This window comes from Humulus lupulus, chromosome X, assembly GCF_963169125.1.
Source record: "Humulus lupulus chromosome X, drHumLupu1.1, whole genome shotgun sequence".
NCBI lineage: Eukaryota > Viridiplantae > Streptophyta > Magnoliopsida > Rosales > Cannabaceae > Humulus > Humulus lupulus.
In genome coordinates, this window is record NC_084802.1 from 194,201,319 (window position 1) to 194,216,663 (window position 15,345).

General features: G+C 35.6%; 2 protein-coding genes across 2 annotated transcripts; one reads left to right on the plus strand and one right to left on the minus strand.

Moving 5' to 3' along the window:
- Positions 1 to 5,939: 5,939 nt before the first annotated feature.
- Positions 5,940 to 8,788, plus strand: LOC133803928 (3-ketoacyl-CoA synthase 4). The gene is made up of 2 exons (XM_062242072.1): positions 5,940 to 7,931; positions 8,324 to 8,788. Exon 1 carries the CDS (start codon positions 6,367 to 6,369, stop codon positions 7,897 to 7,899), a length of 1,533 nt encoding a protein of 510 aa, XP_062098056.1. The 5' UTR covers positions 5,940 to 6,366; the 3' UTR covers positions 7,900 to 7,931; positions 8,324 to 8,788.
- Positions 8,789 to 9,291: 503 nt separating this feature from the next.
- LOC133803929 (sugar transporter ERD6-like 6) lies at positions 9,292 to 13,189 on the minus strand. Its single transcript, XM_062242073.1, has 18 exons — positions 12,671 to 13,189; positions 12,488 to 12,550; positions 12,317 to 12,406; positions 12,156 to 12,215; positions 11,996 to 12,061; positions 11,840 to 11,905; positions 11,661 to 11,736; positions 11,221 to 11,285; positions 11,035 to 11,127; positions 10,854 to 10,934; positions 10,661 to 10,745; positions 10,526 to 10,572; positions 10,385 to 10,447; positions 10,235 to 10,294; positions 10,075 to 10,140; positions 9,923 to 9,982; positions 9,694 to 9,808; positions 9,292 to 9,567 (listed from the first exon to the last, which is right to left on the minus strand). The coding sequence occupies exons 1-18, from the start codon at positions 12,860 to 12,862 to the stop codon at positions 9,455 to 9,457; spliced, it is 1,461 nt and encodes a 486-aa protein (XP_062098057.1). The 5' UTR covers positions 12,863 to 13,189; the 3' UTR covers positions 9,292 to 9,454.
- Between the last annotated feature and the right edge of the window lie 2,156 nt (positions 13,190 to 15,345).

Sequence of the window (15,345 nt, forward strand, 5' to 3'; positions counted from 1 at the left end):
TGGACTATAGTTTAATGGGCCAACACATAGTCATTAGGGTGCCACCATGCGCCTCTAATGCAATTAGTAAGTGTGAATCATCCCATTATGGTTATTGTTAATTGATAGGTACTTTAGTTAATGATTATGGTTATGGAATAATGTTTGTTATTATATTAGTCCATATAATAATTCTAACAAAATATCCCTCCCATTAACAACCTATCTCTCTATCTCTCTCAAACTTTTCACAAGCTCTCTCAATCCCTCACCCTTTCTCTACCACTCAGGCCCGACCTTGGGTACAGGCGAGCCAGGTCTATGCTTAGGGCCTCCACACAATGAGGCCCCAAATTTGTTAAAAATACATTTGTTTTACATACACACAGGCCCCCAAAATTTTGAAAAATGCCATTTTATATATATATATATTTTAAATAGCATATTTTGTATTTGGCCTCCCACAACTCAAGGCTAACCCTAATACCACCACGACACCACCACCACCACCACCTCCCCACGTTGCCACCGCCATTGACGCCTCCACCTCCAACCACCATTGAAGCTCTTTCTTCATTTTTTAAAAAACAAAATTAATGATGAAAAATCCAATTCAAAACTTAATTCGAAGGAAAGATTGACCTAAGACATTAATTTATGGATTTTGAATGCTTATGTAAAATATTTTTCTGGTTTTGTTTGCCTTTTTTTTTCCATATTTAAAACTTAAAAAATTGCATAAAAAAGATACCTAACAATGCATTAAAGATGCATATGTGATGGTAGTTTGAAAACATGGTATGCACACACACACACAAAAAAAAAAAACAATGCCTAACGATGCATTAATATTGATGCATATGTGATGGTGGCTTAAAAAATGGTTTTTAGGCAAAAAAAAAAAAAAACGATGTCTAATGATGCATTAACGATGCATATGTGATGGTGACTTGAAAGCATGGTTTTTAGACCAAAAAACGATGCATCAACAATGAATTTGCGATGGTGTCTTTTAAAACATGATTTTAGGCACACACAAAAACAATGTCTAAATATGCATTACCAATGTATATGCAATGGTGGCTTGAAAACATGGTTTTTAGGCAAAAAAAAAAAAAAAATTGATGCATTAACAATGCATATGTGATGGTGGCTTGAAAACATGGTTTTTAGGCAAAAGAAAAAATAAAAATGATGCATTAACGATGCATATGCGATGGTGGCTTGAAAACATAGTTTTAGGCACAAAAAAAAAAATTGATGCCTAACGATACATTAACGATGCTCTGCGCTGAAATTTGATGAATATGCTTAACTTTTCACTCGGATATCATTTGAGGTATTTTTTTTATTTTGGTATTTTTCGAGATCTGCATGTGTTGAAATGTTTAAAAGTTCAAATTTGGGATGTATAGAACACAAAAGTTTAATTACTAAAGTCTCAAATACTTTGTGTTCTGTATATCCCAAATTTAGACTTTTAATTATTCCAAACATGTAGATCTCGAAAAAAAAATACAATTTAAAAAAAAAAAAAAAAACACTTCAAACTGATATCCAAGTGAAAAGTTATGCATCACCAAAGTTTTCATCAAATTTCAGTGCAGAGCATCGTTAATGTATCGTTAGGCATCGTTAAGCATCAATTTTTTTTTTGCCTAAAACTATGTTTTCAAGCCACCATCGCATATGCATCGTTAATGCATCATTTTTTTTTTGTTGCCTAAAAACTATGTTTTCAAGCCACTATTGCATATGCATTGGTAATGCATATTTAGACATCGTTTTTCTGTAATTTTTTAACTTTTAGATATGGAAAAAAAAATGTAGACAAAACCAAAAAATATTGTACATAAGTGTTCAAAATCCATATAGTAGTGTTTTAGGTCAATCTTTCTTTTGATTTAAGTTTTGGATTTGATTTTTCATCATTAAATTTTAAAAAAAATGAAGAAATTAAGAGCTTCAATGGTAGTAGGAGATGGTGACTTCAATGGTGGTGGCAGTGTAGGGAGGTGGTGTACTCTTTCGTCGTGGGGAGGTGGTTGTGGTGGTGTCGTGGTGGTAGAGAAAAGGAGAGAGATTGAGAGAATTTGAGAGAGATAGAGAAATGAGTTGTTAATGCGAGGGGTATTTTTGACCAAAGGATGGTTGGAGGCATACAAATGTAAGGAGTATTAAGGTTGACATATTGAAAAATTACCTATGTGAACATATTTGGTCAAGTTTTCCTTTTATATTTACTTTTGTTATTCTTCTTATTATTATTTTGAGGGGATTGGGCTTATTATTTTTACTAGATAAAAACTTAAATTTTTCATTGAAGAAGTGAATCAGGGGCACTTACTCATAGAGAACTACCAAGAGCTCAAACTCCAACAGTCAAGCAAGAGGGCATTCAAAGAGCACGCAGGATATCTTAGTGTGAGCACCACAACATTTACATCTTGGGAGGAGAGAGCCCTTTCTCTCTTACTTTACGGTAGTGGAGAAAAATGAGAGGATGGAAAATTTATAGGGGAAAAATGGATAAAGAGCAAAATTTGAAGTTGTTTGGTAAGGAAAACAAGAGGAAACAAAAGAAAAATGGAGAAAAAAATTATAAGTAGGTCTTAAAAAAAATTCTCTCCTAAAATGAAGAGAAAAATGAATAGATTTATTTTATATTTTTTAATAAAAGAGAGTTGGGTGAAAATTTACTAAAATAAATTAGTAATATGAATAAAATATTAAAAATATATATATAACTTATATAAATATTGTATTATACTTAGCACAAAAAATCAATATATTTGACACAATTTTTAGCACTATGCTTCAATGAACAATTATAAAAGTTGATGCAAAAATCAATCTTTCATTAATGCTCATTTCATTTTTATTGAAAATATACAAAAAATAATATTTTAAATTTTTTTTATTATTAATAGTTGTTGACTGTGTTTTTAGCCAACGACGTGAGAACGTCAAATACGACAAACCTTCAAGATAATTAAAACAACACAGATGGTATAATAAAGAACACACAAGATTTTTATAGTGGTTCAGTCCCGATCAGTCGGTAATAGCCTAATCCACTTAGAGTTGTAATTATAGATCTGTACTCAAGATCAGATGGACTGAGCCAACTGAGTTTCTTCAGTACAGATTGCAAAAATACAAGGATCCTTTCAAATACCAGCACTTTCTCTCTCTAGAATACTTAGACCCAAATTTTCTCTCTCTAGAAAGAAGAAGCAGAAGCAGCCTCCTCTCTAATCTCATAAGCCCTTTATTTATAGGCTTAGGGTCATACATCTGATATCCCCTAGAATCGGGATATTTTATTATATTTATTACATTTAAATTACAAAAAACATTCAAAATGTAACAAACCCCCCATTTGTGGGAAGAATGAGAGATTCCCGCGTATCTTGTTAAAGTAGTTTATGGGAATCTTGACTTAGTCCTCCTCTAGCTAGTTGATCCACCTCCTACTGACCACCCATGCAAGTGCTGGTCGGACATGTGTATGGTGGTAGGACATGTTTTTGTGGGTCGGACAAGTGCATGGTGGTAGGACATGCACTCCTCTCCTCTAACATGACACTCTCCTCTAGCGTGTCATATCTCTCCTCTAACATGGCACTATTTTATTTGGGCAACCATGCATTTGTTGGACATATGTATAAAGACCAAATTCTTGGGCTCTCCTCGGATCACATCCTTGGGGTCTCCTAGGACCACTCTCTTGGGGTCTCCTAGGACCACTCTCTTGGGTTCTCCTCGGACCAAAGTCCCTTGGGCTCTCCTCGGACCACATCCTTGGGATCTCCTAGGATGCACTCTCCTTAGTTCTCCTAGGATGTACTCTCCTTAGCTCTCCTAGGATGCACTCTCCTTAGCTCTCCTCGGACCAACCCTTGGGATCTCCTAGGATGCACTCTCCTTAGCTCTCATAGGATGCACTTGGCTTGGTTATGACATCTTTAAGCAGTCCAAATTCTTCGTCAATCTACCGGGTCACTTTATCACAACTCTGAGGAGTCATAATATGTTTTTTACTGACCATGCAATGCCACTTGTCACATTTATTGCTACGTCATTGATCTCCAATTTTTGGAGATAACAATAGTTAAAGATAATAATAAAATAATTAGGTAAAAAGTTGTTGACACTATTTTTCGCCAATAAGAAATTAAGAAATAAAAATAGTAGATTAGTCATTAGTAGTAAACCGTAATAAAATAACAAGAACTCACTCAAAAGCATTGAACTTTTACGTGGTTCAGTGGTTAAAATCCACCTAGTCCACGAGTCAATAATATTACTGTTTCTCTCTTTATTTTGGTAGAGTTTCAGTAATATAGAATAATGGTCCTCCTTTCCTGTCCAATATTCCCAGTATTTACATTGGGATATGATCAAATAGCATAATAAATACGTTCCTGCTCTCTTGGGTAATAAATGACATAAATATGATGCAGTCTGGTCATTAATGAACGTATAAAGAATCTTCGAGTCTCTTGGGATCCTTTAGTATGCATTATATCTGGGTCCTCACGAGCTGAATATCTCAAGCTTGACAGCTATCTGACTCCAAGTTCGTAATAAGTCCAGGACGCCTAATACTTGATTTGACTATTTCGAGTCTCGAGCTGCTCACATGGTTAATAACCAAATATTCAACTTGGTTGTCTTTTCATGTATTTACCTACCAGCTGTAAAAATATACATTATGCTATATTATCATGTTATATTGTGTGTCAAATTTAATATCACTTTTAACATGTGCCAAATTTGACACAATTTTTGGCATATCATGATAGCAAATTTTTTGTAAAATAAATTATATTTTAATAATATATCACCAATTCGACACTCATGCACTTATGTCCATCGTCGGTAATAATATACTATACCAAACATTAAAATATATGTATATATCATGTGACAGTGGAGTCATACTTAAGTTAAATGACAATAAATAAATAAATAATGAGATGAGGGCCTTTGTCACCTCCTTAATCCTTTCCTATTCCTCTGGCCTCCTCCTGAAAAGACAGGAGCTCTTCAATTTAACGAGTTGTTACTGTCGAAAGCCAAACACAAAATTGGTTTTGCACTAAGAAGAAACCAAAACCAAAATCAAAGGAAGGAGTAAATGTTTCAAAACAAACTGCAGTGATACTCAATGGCCGACAGAGCTACGTTTAGGCAGCTGTTTGACTTGATGGGCCCTCCTCATCCTCATCTTCTGTCTTTAATTGTCCTCTGAGACTTTGTCTGTCCTTATAAATTTTTTTTTGGGATTTCTCAATTATCAACCACATTATTAGTATTAGTATTTTCTATTATCACATGAAATGAATTGATGACGTCCCCACATAATCTCAGTTGGCGTTGTTCGAAGGCAATGCAATAATTCATCTTTCATCTTACACTACACCCATCTCTATTCTCTAGTGGTTAAATGTTTTATTCACCACCAGGTACCAGCATCAGCATCAGCAACATTCATTGTGAACCATAAACCCACTGAATGACTGGATACATTTCTCATGTACAATTATTCTGCCAAAAAGAAGACAAATTGTTCTGCTCAGATCTCACCAAATGTTTTTGGTGTTGACTTATTTCACCGCCCATTTCATCGCTTTTGAACCTTTCTTTATTGTAATCTTATTTTTTCATTTCAAACTTTTTATTTGATAAGCTTTTCTTCTATTATATTTTTACAGTGGTTTATTCTTATTTTTACCTTGTTTATCTTTTGTGGGCTTTTTATTTAGCGTGAATAGGGGGGGATTTGTAGTATTTATTAATCTAAAAAAACCGTCAATAGTAAATACATTCGTACGATTTGTACTTGTGTACCATTATGGGGGGCAATTATACCACTACTAGTAAGCACAAATATAAACTGAAGATATTGGTCAAATTAAAAAATCTGAGCATTTATTATAGTTTCTCTTCCTTAGTCTCCTCTCCCTCTTTGAATTTTTTTTAAGCATAAAAATAATGAGAATCCCACTCAGTATTCATCCATCTTCACCTTGATCAGTATCCGTCCATACTAAAAAAAAAAAGAAAAAAAAGCCGTAGATTCCCATTTCCCACGTAAACCACTTAACCGTCAAAATCCGCCGCTTCAAATCTACGATTTTTCCGAGAAAATAAAGAAAAAGAAAAAAAATAAAGAAAGAGAAAGAGAGAGAAATTTGGCCTCATTTTTTTTTTAATAACGATCTCCGCGGCGTTCCCTATCTTCACGCACACAATAAAAGCACACTGATTATAAATATGTGTATATAATATCATTGTTTGTTTGCTGATATCGCTATTGTAAGTACATCGAGTGCAGACACCCTAAAAGACTCCGGCGGCGGGTGATTTTTGGTCACCGCCATGGATTCAGGCGGCGCAACTCAGGTCACCTCCGCCGGCGGGGTTCAGATCCGGCAAGCTAGAAGGTTGCCGGATTTTCTCCAGAGCGTGAATCTCAAGTACGTGAAATTAGGGTACCATTATTTAATCTCCAATCTGTTGACTTTGTGTTTCATTCCTTTGATTTTTATAACCCTAATTGAGGCCTCGCAAATGGATCTGGGTGATTTGCGCCATCTATGGCTTCACCTTCAGTATAATCTGGTCAGCGTTATTATATGCTCTGCTTTCTTGGTTTTTGGTTTCACTGTTTATATCATGTCTCGTCCTAGACCGATTTATCTCGTTGACTATTCCTGTTATCGTGCCCCTGATCATCTCAAGGCTCCCTATAACCGGTTCTTGGAACATTCACGGCTCACCGGAGACTTTGACGAATCGTCTCTTGAGTTTCAGCGCAAGATTTTGGAGCGTTCAGGCCTAGGCGAGGACACTTATGTTCCCGAAGCGATGCACTTCATTCCACCGAGGCCTTCCATGGCCGCGGCTAGAGAGGAGGCCGAACAGGTCATGTATGGTGCCTTGGATAATCTTTTTGCCAATACGAATGTTAAGCCTAAGAATATTGGCATTCTAGTTGTGAACTGTAGCTTGTTTAATCCCACGCCGTCTCTTTCCGCTATGATTGTGAACAAGTACAAGTTGAGGGGTAATATAAGGAGCTTTAACCTTGGAGGAATGGGTTGTAGTGCTGGGGTTATAGCTATTGATCTTGCCAAGGACTTGTTGCAGGTTCATAGGAATACCTATGCCGTTGTTGTGAGTACTGAAAATATTACTCAGAACTGGTACTTTGGGAACAAGAAGTCAATGTTGATACCCAATTGCTTGTTTCGAGTTGGAGGTTCGGCGGTTTTGCTTTCTAACAAATCTGTCGATAGAAGGCGAGCTAAGTACAGGCTTGTTCATGTTGTGAGGACCCATAAGGGTGCAGACGATAAGGCTTTTCGATGTGTTTATCAGGAACAGGATGATGCTGGGAAGACGGGGGTTTCCCTGTCCAAAGATTTGATGGCAATAGCTGGAGGAGCTCTTAAGACTAACATTACCACTTTAGGTCCTCTTGTGCTCCCCATTAGTGAGCAGCTTCTTTTCTTTGTGACTCTCCTGGTTAAGAAGTTACTAAACTCGAATATGAAGCCATACATTCCAGATTTCAAGTTGGCATTTGATCATTTCTGCATTCATGCTGGAGGAAGGGCTGTGATTGATGAGCTAGAGAAGAACCTGCAGCTTTTGCCAATACACGTAGAGGCTTCTAGGATGGCTCTTCACCGGTTTGGAAACACTTCGTCAAGCTCCATTTGGTATGAGTTGGCATATATAGAAGCTAAGGGAAGAATGCGAAAGGGCAATCGGGTTTGGCAGATTGCATTCGGAAGTGGTTTCAAATGTAATAGTGCGGTCTGGGAAGCGCTTCATAGAGTCAAGCCTTCTCGAAATGGTCCGTGGGAAGATTGCATTGACAAGTATCCTGTGAAGACAATTTCCTAGCTGGAGTTACGATTTGGATTTATTCCATTCAGGTTACCACTTGTCACTCATATCTTTCGCTATGTTATCCCTTGATGTTGAGTTTTTCATTTGATACTAGATGTGATTCATGGTTTTTATGGTTACTTGGTTTCTCATGACATATAATATCATAATACCCATTATCAGTTGAGAGTGCTATGATGTTTAGAATTGTTGATTTCGTACCGAGATCATGTTGCCTAGTTGTCATTCTGCTACTTATGTTTTTTCTTCTGTGTAATATGTCAATGATAAACTTGTATCGGAAGTCCTTAATCTTCTTTTTGTACGATTTTAGTATTTTTTTTTTAATTTGATTACACTTGATATGAACTCAAACTATTTTGTTGAGCTTATTAAAGCTTTTACCTGTGAATTGTGATGAACTTTTGTTGGATTCTAGGGATATACTTCTTCATTAAGGTAAGTGCGAAATTCTGCCGTATCTGCCAAAAAAAAAAACAACTGGCAGTGTGGTAGAGCAACATACTGGACCTCCTTTTTCTGTTTCTACTACCCTCGCTCTTGTGTTGGCGGTTTGGCTTTATCTGTTATGACCTATACGAAATGTCCGTTGGATCTTCTCGCAAACCAACTTTTAAAACTTGTGGTGAGCATTCTGCTTGTTATTATTTGTTTTCTCAAATCCTTTCTTTACACAATTATTGTTGTTGTATTGTGTTGTGACTGACCCGGTCATTAAATTTTTGGACGTGTTAAAAAAGTTAGTCTGGAAAGTTAATTCCCTTTTTTTTATCTGTTTGTTTTTAAAATGTAAAAAATTTGCCAGGTAAAAGTAAGTAGCAATAGAAAAAGATAGTATTTTGGATAAACTCTAAAGTTTAATGAATGATGTTTTTCACTGCTATTCGTTCTCCCTTATCTAGTTTTTAATTATTATTTTCTCTTATCTATGTAAAAGAGTACCCCCTAATCCATTTTATGGCTACCAGTCTATTTTTATGAAGTCGTAGTCTCTCCTACCAAACTCTTTCTTTTTTATGTAGTCGTAGTCTCCTACCAAACTCTTTCTTTTTTATGTATTCGTAGTCACCTACTTTTCCCTCGTTTTTCTGGTGTTTTTCCTTTTTTATCAAATGAATAATTTTGATGGAACTAAAGAAAACACGTGTGATTTGACGTGATAAATTTATGATTAAATTTGTGTTGAGCATAACCGTCTACCGCACTTTAAAACAGCGGACTTAAAATCTAGCATACCACCACCAAATCAATCATTCCAATTTAAGATTTAGCCGTTTGACCTTTTTGTTGAGTCAGCGGTTAGGTTTTTTCTTTTGTTTTTATTTGTGTAATTACTGTGATTCCGACTAATTAAAACTCTCTCTCCCCTATACTAAATTGAAAAAATGCATTGAACACACGATTGAATTAATGGGCAATATTTTTTAAACACATTATTATTACCGGGAAAGAAAAAAATATGGACCAACAACTCTTTGTTGACTGAAGAAGGTGCCTGTAGAATTGGCTTCTTCGATCCAGAAAGAGAAGGGAAAGGAGAAGGAATCCTTTATCTGAAGGATGACTGAATCTCTTCTAAAGTTCTTCCTTTTGTCTCAGGAACCCATTTGGCCACAAATATCACAGTGAAAGCACTCACTACCATGTAAATGGTGAAGGTTCCTGTTGAAGCCAGCAACATCGTATTAGCGTATTGAAACACAAAATGGGCAGATAATATGAAACCCTATAACGCGGACAAGAATCACTTATATATAGAGATATATATTGAGAGAGAGAGGGGCACACCTCCAGTACTCCAGTGCAGGAGCAAATTTGCAGTCATCGTGACCACCCAGGCAGTGAACCAGTTAGCAAGAGTTGCTACACTTCCAGCTAGGCCTTTAATATTGACTGGAAGAATCTGCGTTTCCCAAAAAATGAAACCCACTTAGTAGCTGCAATAACTTGCAAGATCATGTTTTTCTTCGACGATAACACGGAGAAAAAGTGGTGAATGGAGACTAGGAATTCATACCTCAGACATTATGATCCATGGAATAGCTCCAACACCCAAGGAGAAGGCAACTACCATTGCCTAAAAAGCAAATGAAATGAGTGCTTTGGAAAAAAAATTGAAAAGACCAAAATAAAAAATGCTCCCTAAATTGTGATAAAATATATACATACCACGACCCCAACCACTGATAGGATGCTCATTGCGCTATACAAACCAGAATCGCTTGGTACAGCTTCCTGTAAACAGTTAAACAGAAAAACAATTTTTAGATAAACAAGTTAACTAACAAAGCAAATAAATAAATTAATTAACTTTACAAAGGTGTGTTACCTTTAGATAGAATGCTACTGCTACGACAAGGAGGCTAAGTGTCATTCCAGCAGAGGAAACCTGCAATAAGAAGTGCAAAACTTCCCATTTACTATTCCCAAAATAGAAATTAACAAAATGAATACATTATGGGGAACTCCTCCAACTCACAATAAGGAGAAGCCGACGGCCTGCCTTGTCCACCAACCACGTAGTCACTAGAGTAGCCATGACCTAATTGCATACAAATCCTAGTTATGATTGTGCAACAATTGCATGGAGCAAAACACTCTGATTATCCTCTAGTTTTACCTGAATAGCCCCAAGACCGAATGTTGCTGCATTACCTGATTTCACCCCTGTTCAAATAACGGCGCCAATAAGAATCATTTGAAGTAAAAATCTAAGTCCACAACAATACAAAGGATGTAAGGACTTGAAGCTCACCAGCAGCTTCAAAAATGGTACTTGAATAGAATAGAACACCATTAATTCCACTAATCTGCTGAAGTACAAGTAATCCGATTCCAATCTGAGAGATGCGTAAAAGCAGTTAGGCTCAAATGAATCAACTTGTAGCAAAATTCAGGTCAAAGCACAAGCACGTGGAAAAATAAATCTTCTGGAAAAGAGTTCAAACCGTGAGAGGCATATAGTATCGTCTTTGCTTGAGTTCTGCAAAATGAATTGTTGACCTTTTGCTTGAAGATGCTACAGATCTCTGCACATATATGATTCCAATAGTTGATTTCAGGTTAGATGAAATTCGAGAATTATGCAGAGTTTTCTGAAGGAAATTGCATGTATGAAAGGGTTGCAACCTTGATGTCATTTACTTCAGCTGAAATATCAGTATCAAAACCACGAAGAACTTGCAAAGAGGCTTCAAAATCATCTGTCTTGCCCATTTTGGCCTGAATTTAGGTCCAGAACAATGCATAGTCAAAACTAAAACAACATAATTAATGATGATTGAATGAAAAGCCTATAATTTCAACGCAACTTACAAGCCACCGAGGGGATTCTGGAATAAAGAACAGTCCAGGAATCAGTATTGTGCAAGGCAGTACTCCTGCAGGAAAAAAAAATGTTGAACAGTTCCATCAACTTTGAAAAGCCTTTTTTTTACTTTGTTAAAGGGGAAGAAACCGAAAAGCACTTATTTTATGACTCAAAGGTTTCATCCAAAATTAATCACTAAAATTTATAGTGAATTTGATTAAGTTCTTTCGATTATAGTGAATTTTAGCAGCGTGCCTTCCCTCTTAATGTACAGAACAGTCTTCACGTACTAATAAATATCATATCAAGTACTAACTAAACCAACCACAATCCTTTTTAAAAATAAAAATAAAAAAATCAACCACAATCACAAATTTGATTTCCCCCCAAAAAAAAAGATTAATAGAATTTTCAATAAAGGATGTGTCATTGATTTAAGGTTTACCCAAAACTGCCAGTATTCTCCAGGGAACAAAAAGTCCCAACAAATAAGCCAGCATTATGCCCGCGGTGACAGATAGCTATATTTAGATGGGAAGGGAAAAAAAACTCAGTAATGATAATAACTTAAAACATTACTATAAGACTAAATAATTATGAAATAGACAATTAACGTCATTGAACCTGGTTTACTGAACCCAGACTGCCTCTTAAGTTTTGAGGTGATATCTCAGCTATATATACAGGTACCTGAAAAAGCCAAAGTTATTGAGACGACAGTGTTATTTACAAGCACAAATTCATATTGTCAAAGACACAAACAATGAAGCACAAACCTACCACGTACGAGATTATCCCCACACCAAAGCCTTCCAACAACCTTCCCATGTAGAGAAATGAAGAATCCTACAAAAAGCAGTGACAAAAAGATAAGCGTTTCCTGACCACATTTTGCATATGTATGCAGTTGGTGCAAAAATTGGTAGCTTTTCAAACCCACTTTGGCAAATGATATGGCAAGCCATCCGATAATGTTAGGAATCGCAGCTATCATCAAAGACTGAGATTAAACACGAGAGAGTAAAAATAAGCAATCAAATTCGGCAAAAGCAGAACATTTATTTTTATTTACTTAAAAAGAGAAACATAAGTTGACCATACCCCTTTTCGACCAATATATTCAGATATTTGACCGCTCGCTATGGCCCCAACCATGGCACCAACATTGGACAAAGATCCAAACAGAGAAAACTGACCCCAAGGATCTGTTAGAGACTAAAATAGCAGAAACCCATATATTCATGTAAATGCTAAAGGAACTGAGATCCAAACCTCTGACACTGTGAGTCCAAGATCCTTGGTGATTGCAGCTTGGGTAGGAGAAGAATAACCAGACTGAAAATTTTTAAAATATAAATAAATAAATCAAAGAAAATGGAAAACTCTACATTAGCTTGCCCAGGAAAAAACAGAGAAATTAGTTAGAGCAAAATCAATCTGAGAAATTATCCGTACCGTGAATCCGAATTGGATAGGACCCAAAGCCACAATAAGAACACAGGCCACGACGGAGATGGAGCTATCCCGAATGGCCTGAGTGGAGCCCATCATACTGGATTGCCTTGAGCCCATCCGATACCAGCTGCCAGTATGGAGGAAGGGCTTTCTAAGATCCCTTCCGTCGTCACTATCATCCCTGAAACTCATTATTCTCTAGTCCCGCTTTTAGATCAACGAGAAAGTGTTTGTGAAAAAGCCAGAAGACTTTTGAAGAAGAAGAAATGTTTTGTTTGTTTAATTATGGAGAAAGCAGCGTCTTTTTATGTTTCGTCGTCGGTAAGTACGTGCGTGTTTAAATATATATATATATATTATATAATATATATAAATATCTGTAAATGTAAAACTATTCTCCGACGCACGCATACCAGAGCAGAGCCGTTTGTTTGTGTTTCTTAACTCCTGAATTCTTACCTGGTTCTCACGATCTTACCGTGAGCCTTAGTTGGCCATCTCCACTTGTACAATCTTACAAACGCCTACAATAACTGTAATAACACACCAACCAAAGTTTTCCAGAATTGCTAAAGAGGACCCCAAAAAGGGGTCCCCTCACCTTATAACACGTGATATTTATTACTCACTATTAATGTTGACGTGTCATGTTATAAGATGTTGGAGTGTGCTCTTTAGCATTTCTTTTGATGGAATATCCTATGTATGTAATTGCCATTATTTGTGTGTGAAACCAACTTTTTTTTTTTTTTTTTTTTTTTTTTCTGAAAGGAAAGTGTGAAACTAACCTACTATTAAGGTTGGCAATTTGTGTAAACGTGTCAGATTCATATCGACATGATTATGGCACGACACGATTAAGGTGAACACGAACACGACACGATTATTAAACGTGTCAAAAATATGAACACGAATACGAACACGACACGATTATTAAACAAATCAACATGACACGAACACGATAACACGATTATGACACGATTAATCATAACTATATGAAAAAAATCATAAAATCTATGCAAATTATTCGTATTATCGTGTCTGACACGATTATGACACGACATGATTATTAAATGTGTCAAAAATTCAAACACGAACACGACATAATTATTAAACATATTGAATTTGTGTTTATCTTAATCATGTTGTGTCGTGTCGTGACCCAAATTGCTACCCCTACTTACTACCCAACAAGTTAATTATTTTCATTTTAATAGTTTTTACACATAGTAAATCAATTTCAATGTTTTAAAATATTTCATTAATTCATTAATTCAATTAAAGAATATTGTTGAATTTTCAATAAAAAAAATTGACTAAATTTTGGTCAAAGGTTATTCTTGGTCAATTTTGATAAGCACAAAGTTTGTTATGAAAGTTTTAAAAACACAAGGATTTTTTTCCTAGGATTTCATTCAAGTAGAAATACGGATCAAATCTAGTGCATCTGCTTTGAATTTAAAAAACCTTTAACTGTAAGAAGATCAAACTTTTACATTGCATCAATAAATATATAGGGAAATTCTCTTGTAGAGGTTTCACTTTAAGTCTTACTGGTAGAGCTCTCAGTGTTTCTCAACCTGTGAATAGTTTTCGCCGCGACTTTTTTTATGACCATGTATATTGTAGCTATTTAGAGCATCCTGCAAATTTTCAGAAAATTCCGAATAGTTTACAGTACCGAAAACTAGGTTCAAACATGTTGTTTTCCACTCACATAAAAAAAATTAGTCACGCGTGCAACATGTTTGAACCTAGTTTTCGGTACTGTAAACTATTCGGAATTTTCTGAAAATTTGAAAGATGCTCTAAATAGCTACAATATACACGGTCATAAAAAATTGCGCCAAAAACTGTTTAAGGGTTGAGAACACTGAGAGCGCTACCGGTAGGGCTTAAAATAAAGCCACTATAGGAGAATTCCCCTACATATATATATTTTCAATATCATTTAAACATCATATCTTTCTAATATAATTTAGGTTTTTTTTTCATAAATACCCACTTTTTATGATTTTTTTTTTATATTTTTACGGTCCTTTATTTATTTTTTTACATTTCTACTAACTCAAGTTTTTAAAAATACGATTTTAATGTTTCAAAATTACAAAAATACGATTTACACTAAACATCAACAAAAAAATATAATGTTAAACAAACAACAAAAAAACAATACGACAATAACCTCACAACAACACAGTGCAACCCATTGCAGCTACAAAAAAAAAACCAAAAAACAACATCAAAAAACTCATTCTTACATTTTAAGAAAGCAACACACTCCAATAAAATATCAAAAAAACAGATTAAATGCAACACGACAACAATCTCACAACAATACAATATTTAAAAGGTAATTAGACATTGCTATCCCTGTGTTCCACCTTTGACATGTGGCATGACCCAACGGGTCATGGGCCCTCTTAAGAGGTTCGTGCCCATCCTGAGCCCAATGAACGAGGAAGGAGGAAACCCTGATTGTAACGCCCTGGTTACCCTATAACAGTTACGGTGATCGGTGAACCGGAAATTTGACCCGCTACCCGAGTCATTTGGTTAAAAACGTGCTCTAAGTGTTATTAACATGCTAAGGTGGAAAACCAATAAAAAGGAAATGATATATTTTATTAAATACAACTGCTCATGAGCTTATTAAAACATTTACAAGTTATTTA

Bases quoted from the DNA above. Each gene is read 5' to 3' on its own strand.
- LOC133803929 (XM_062242073.1), bottom strand. From the start codon at position 12,862: ATGAGTTTCAGGGATGATAGTGACGACGGAAGGGATCTTAGAAAGCCC. The intron at 11,737-11,839 runs GTTCAATGACGT...ATCTAAATATAG, and splicing joins GTCTGGGTTCAGTAAACCAG to CTATCTGTCACCGCGGGCAT. The intron at 11,286-11,660 runs GTAAACCTTAAA...TTTTTCCTGCAG, and splicing joins GAGAATACTGGCAGTTTTGG to GAGTACTGCCTTGCACAATA.
- LOC133803928 (XM_062242072.1), top strand. From the start codon at position 6,367: ATGGATTCAGGCGGCGCAACTCAGGTCACCTCCGCCGGCGGGGTTCAG.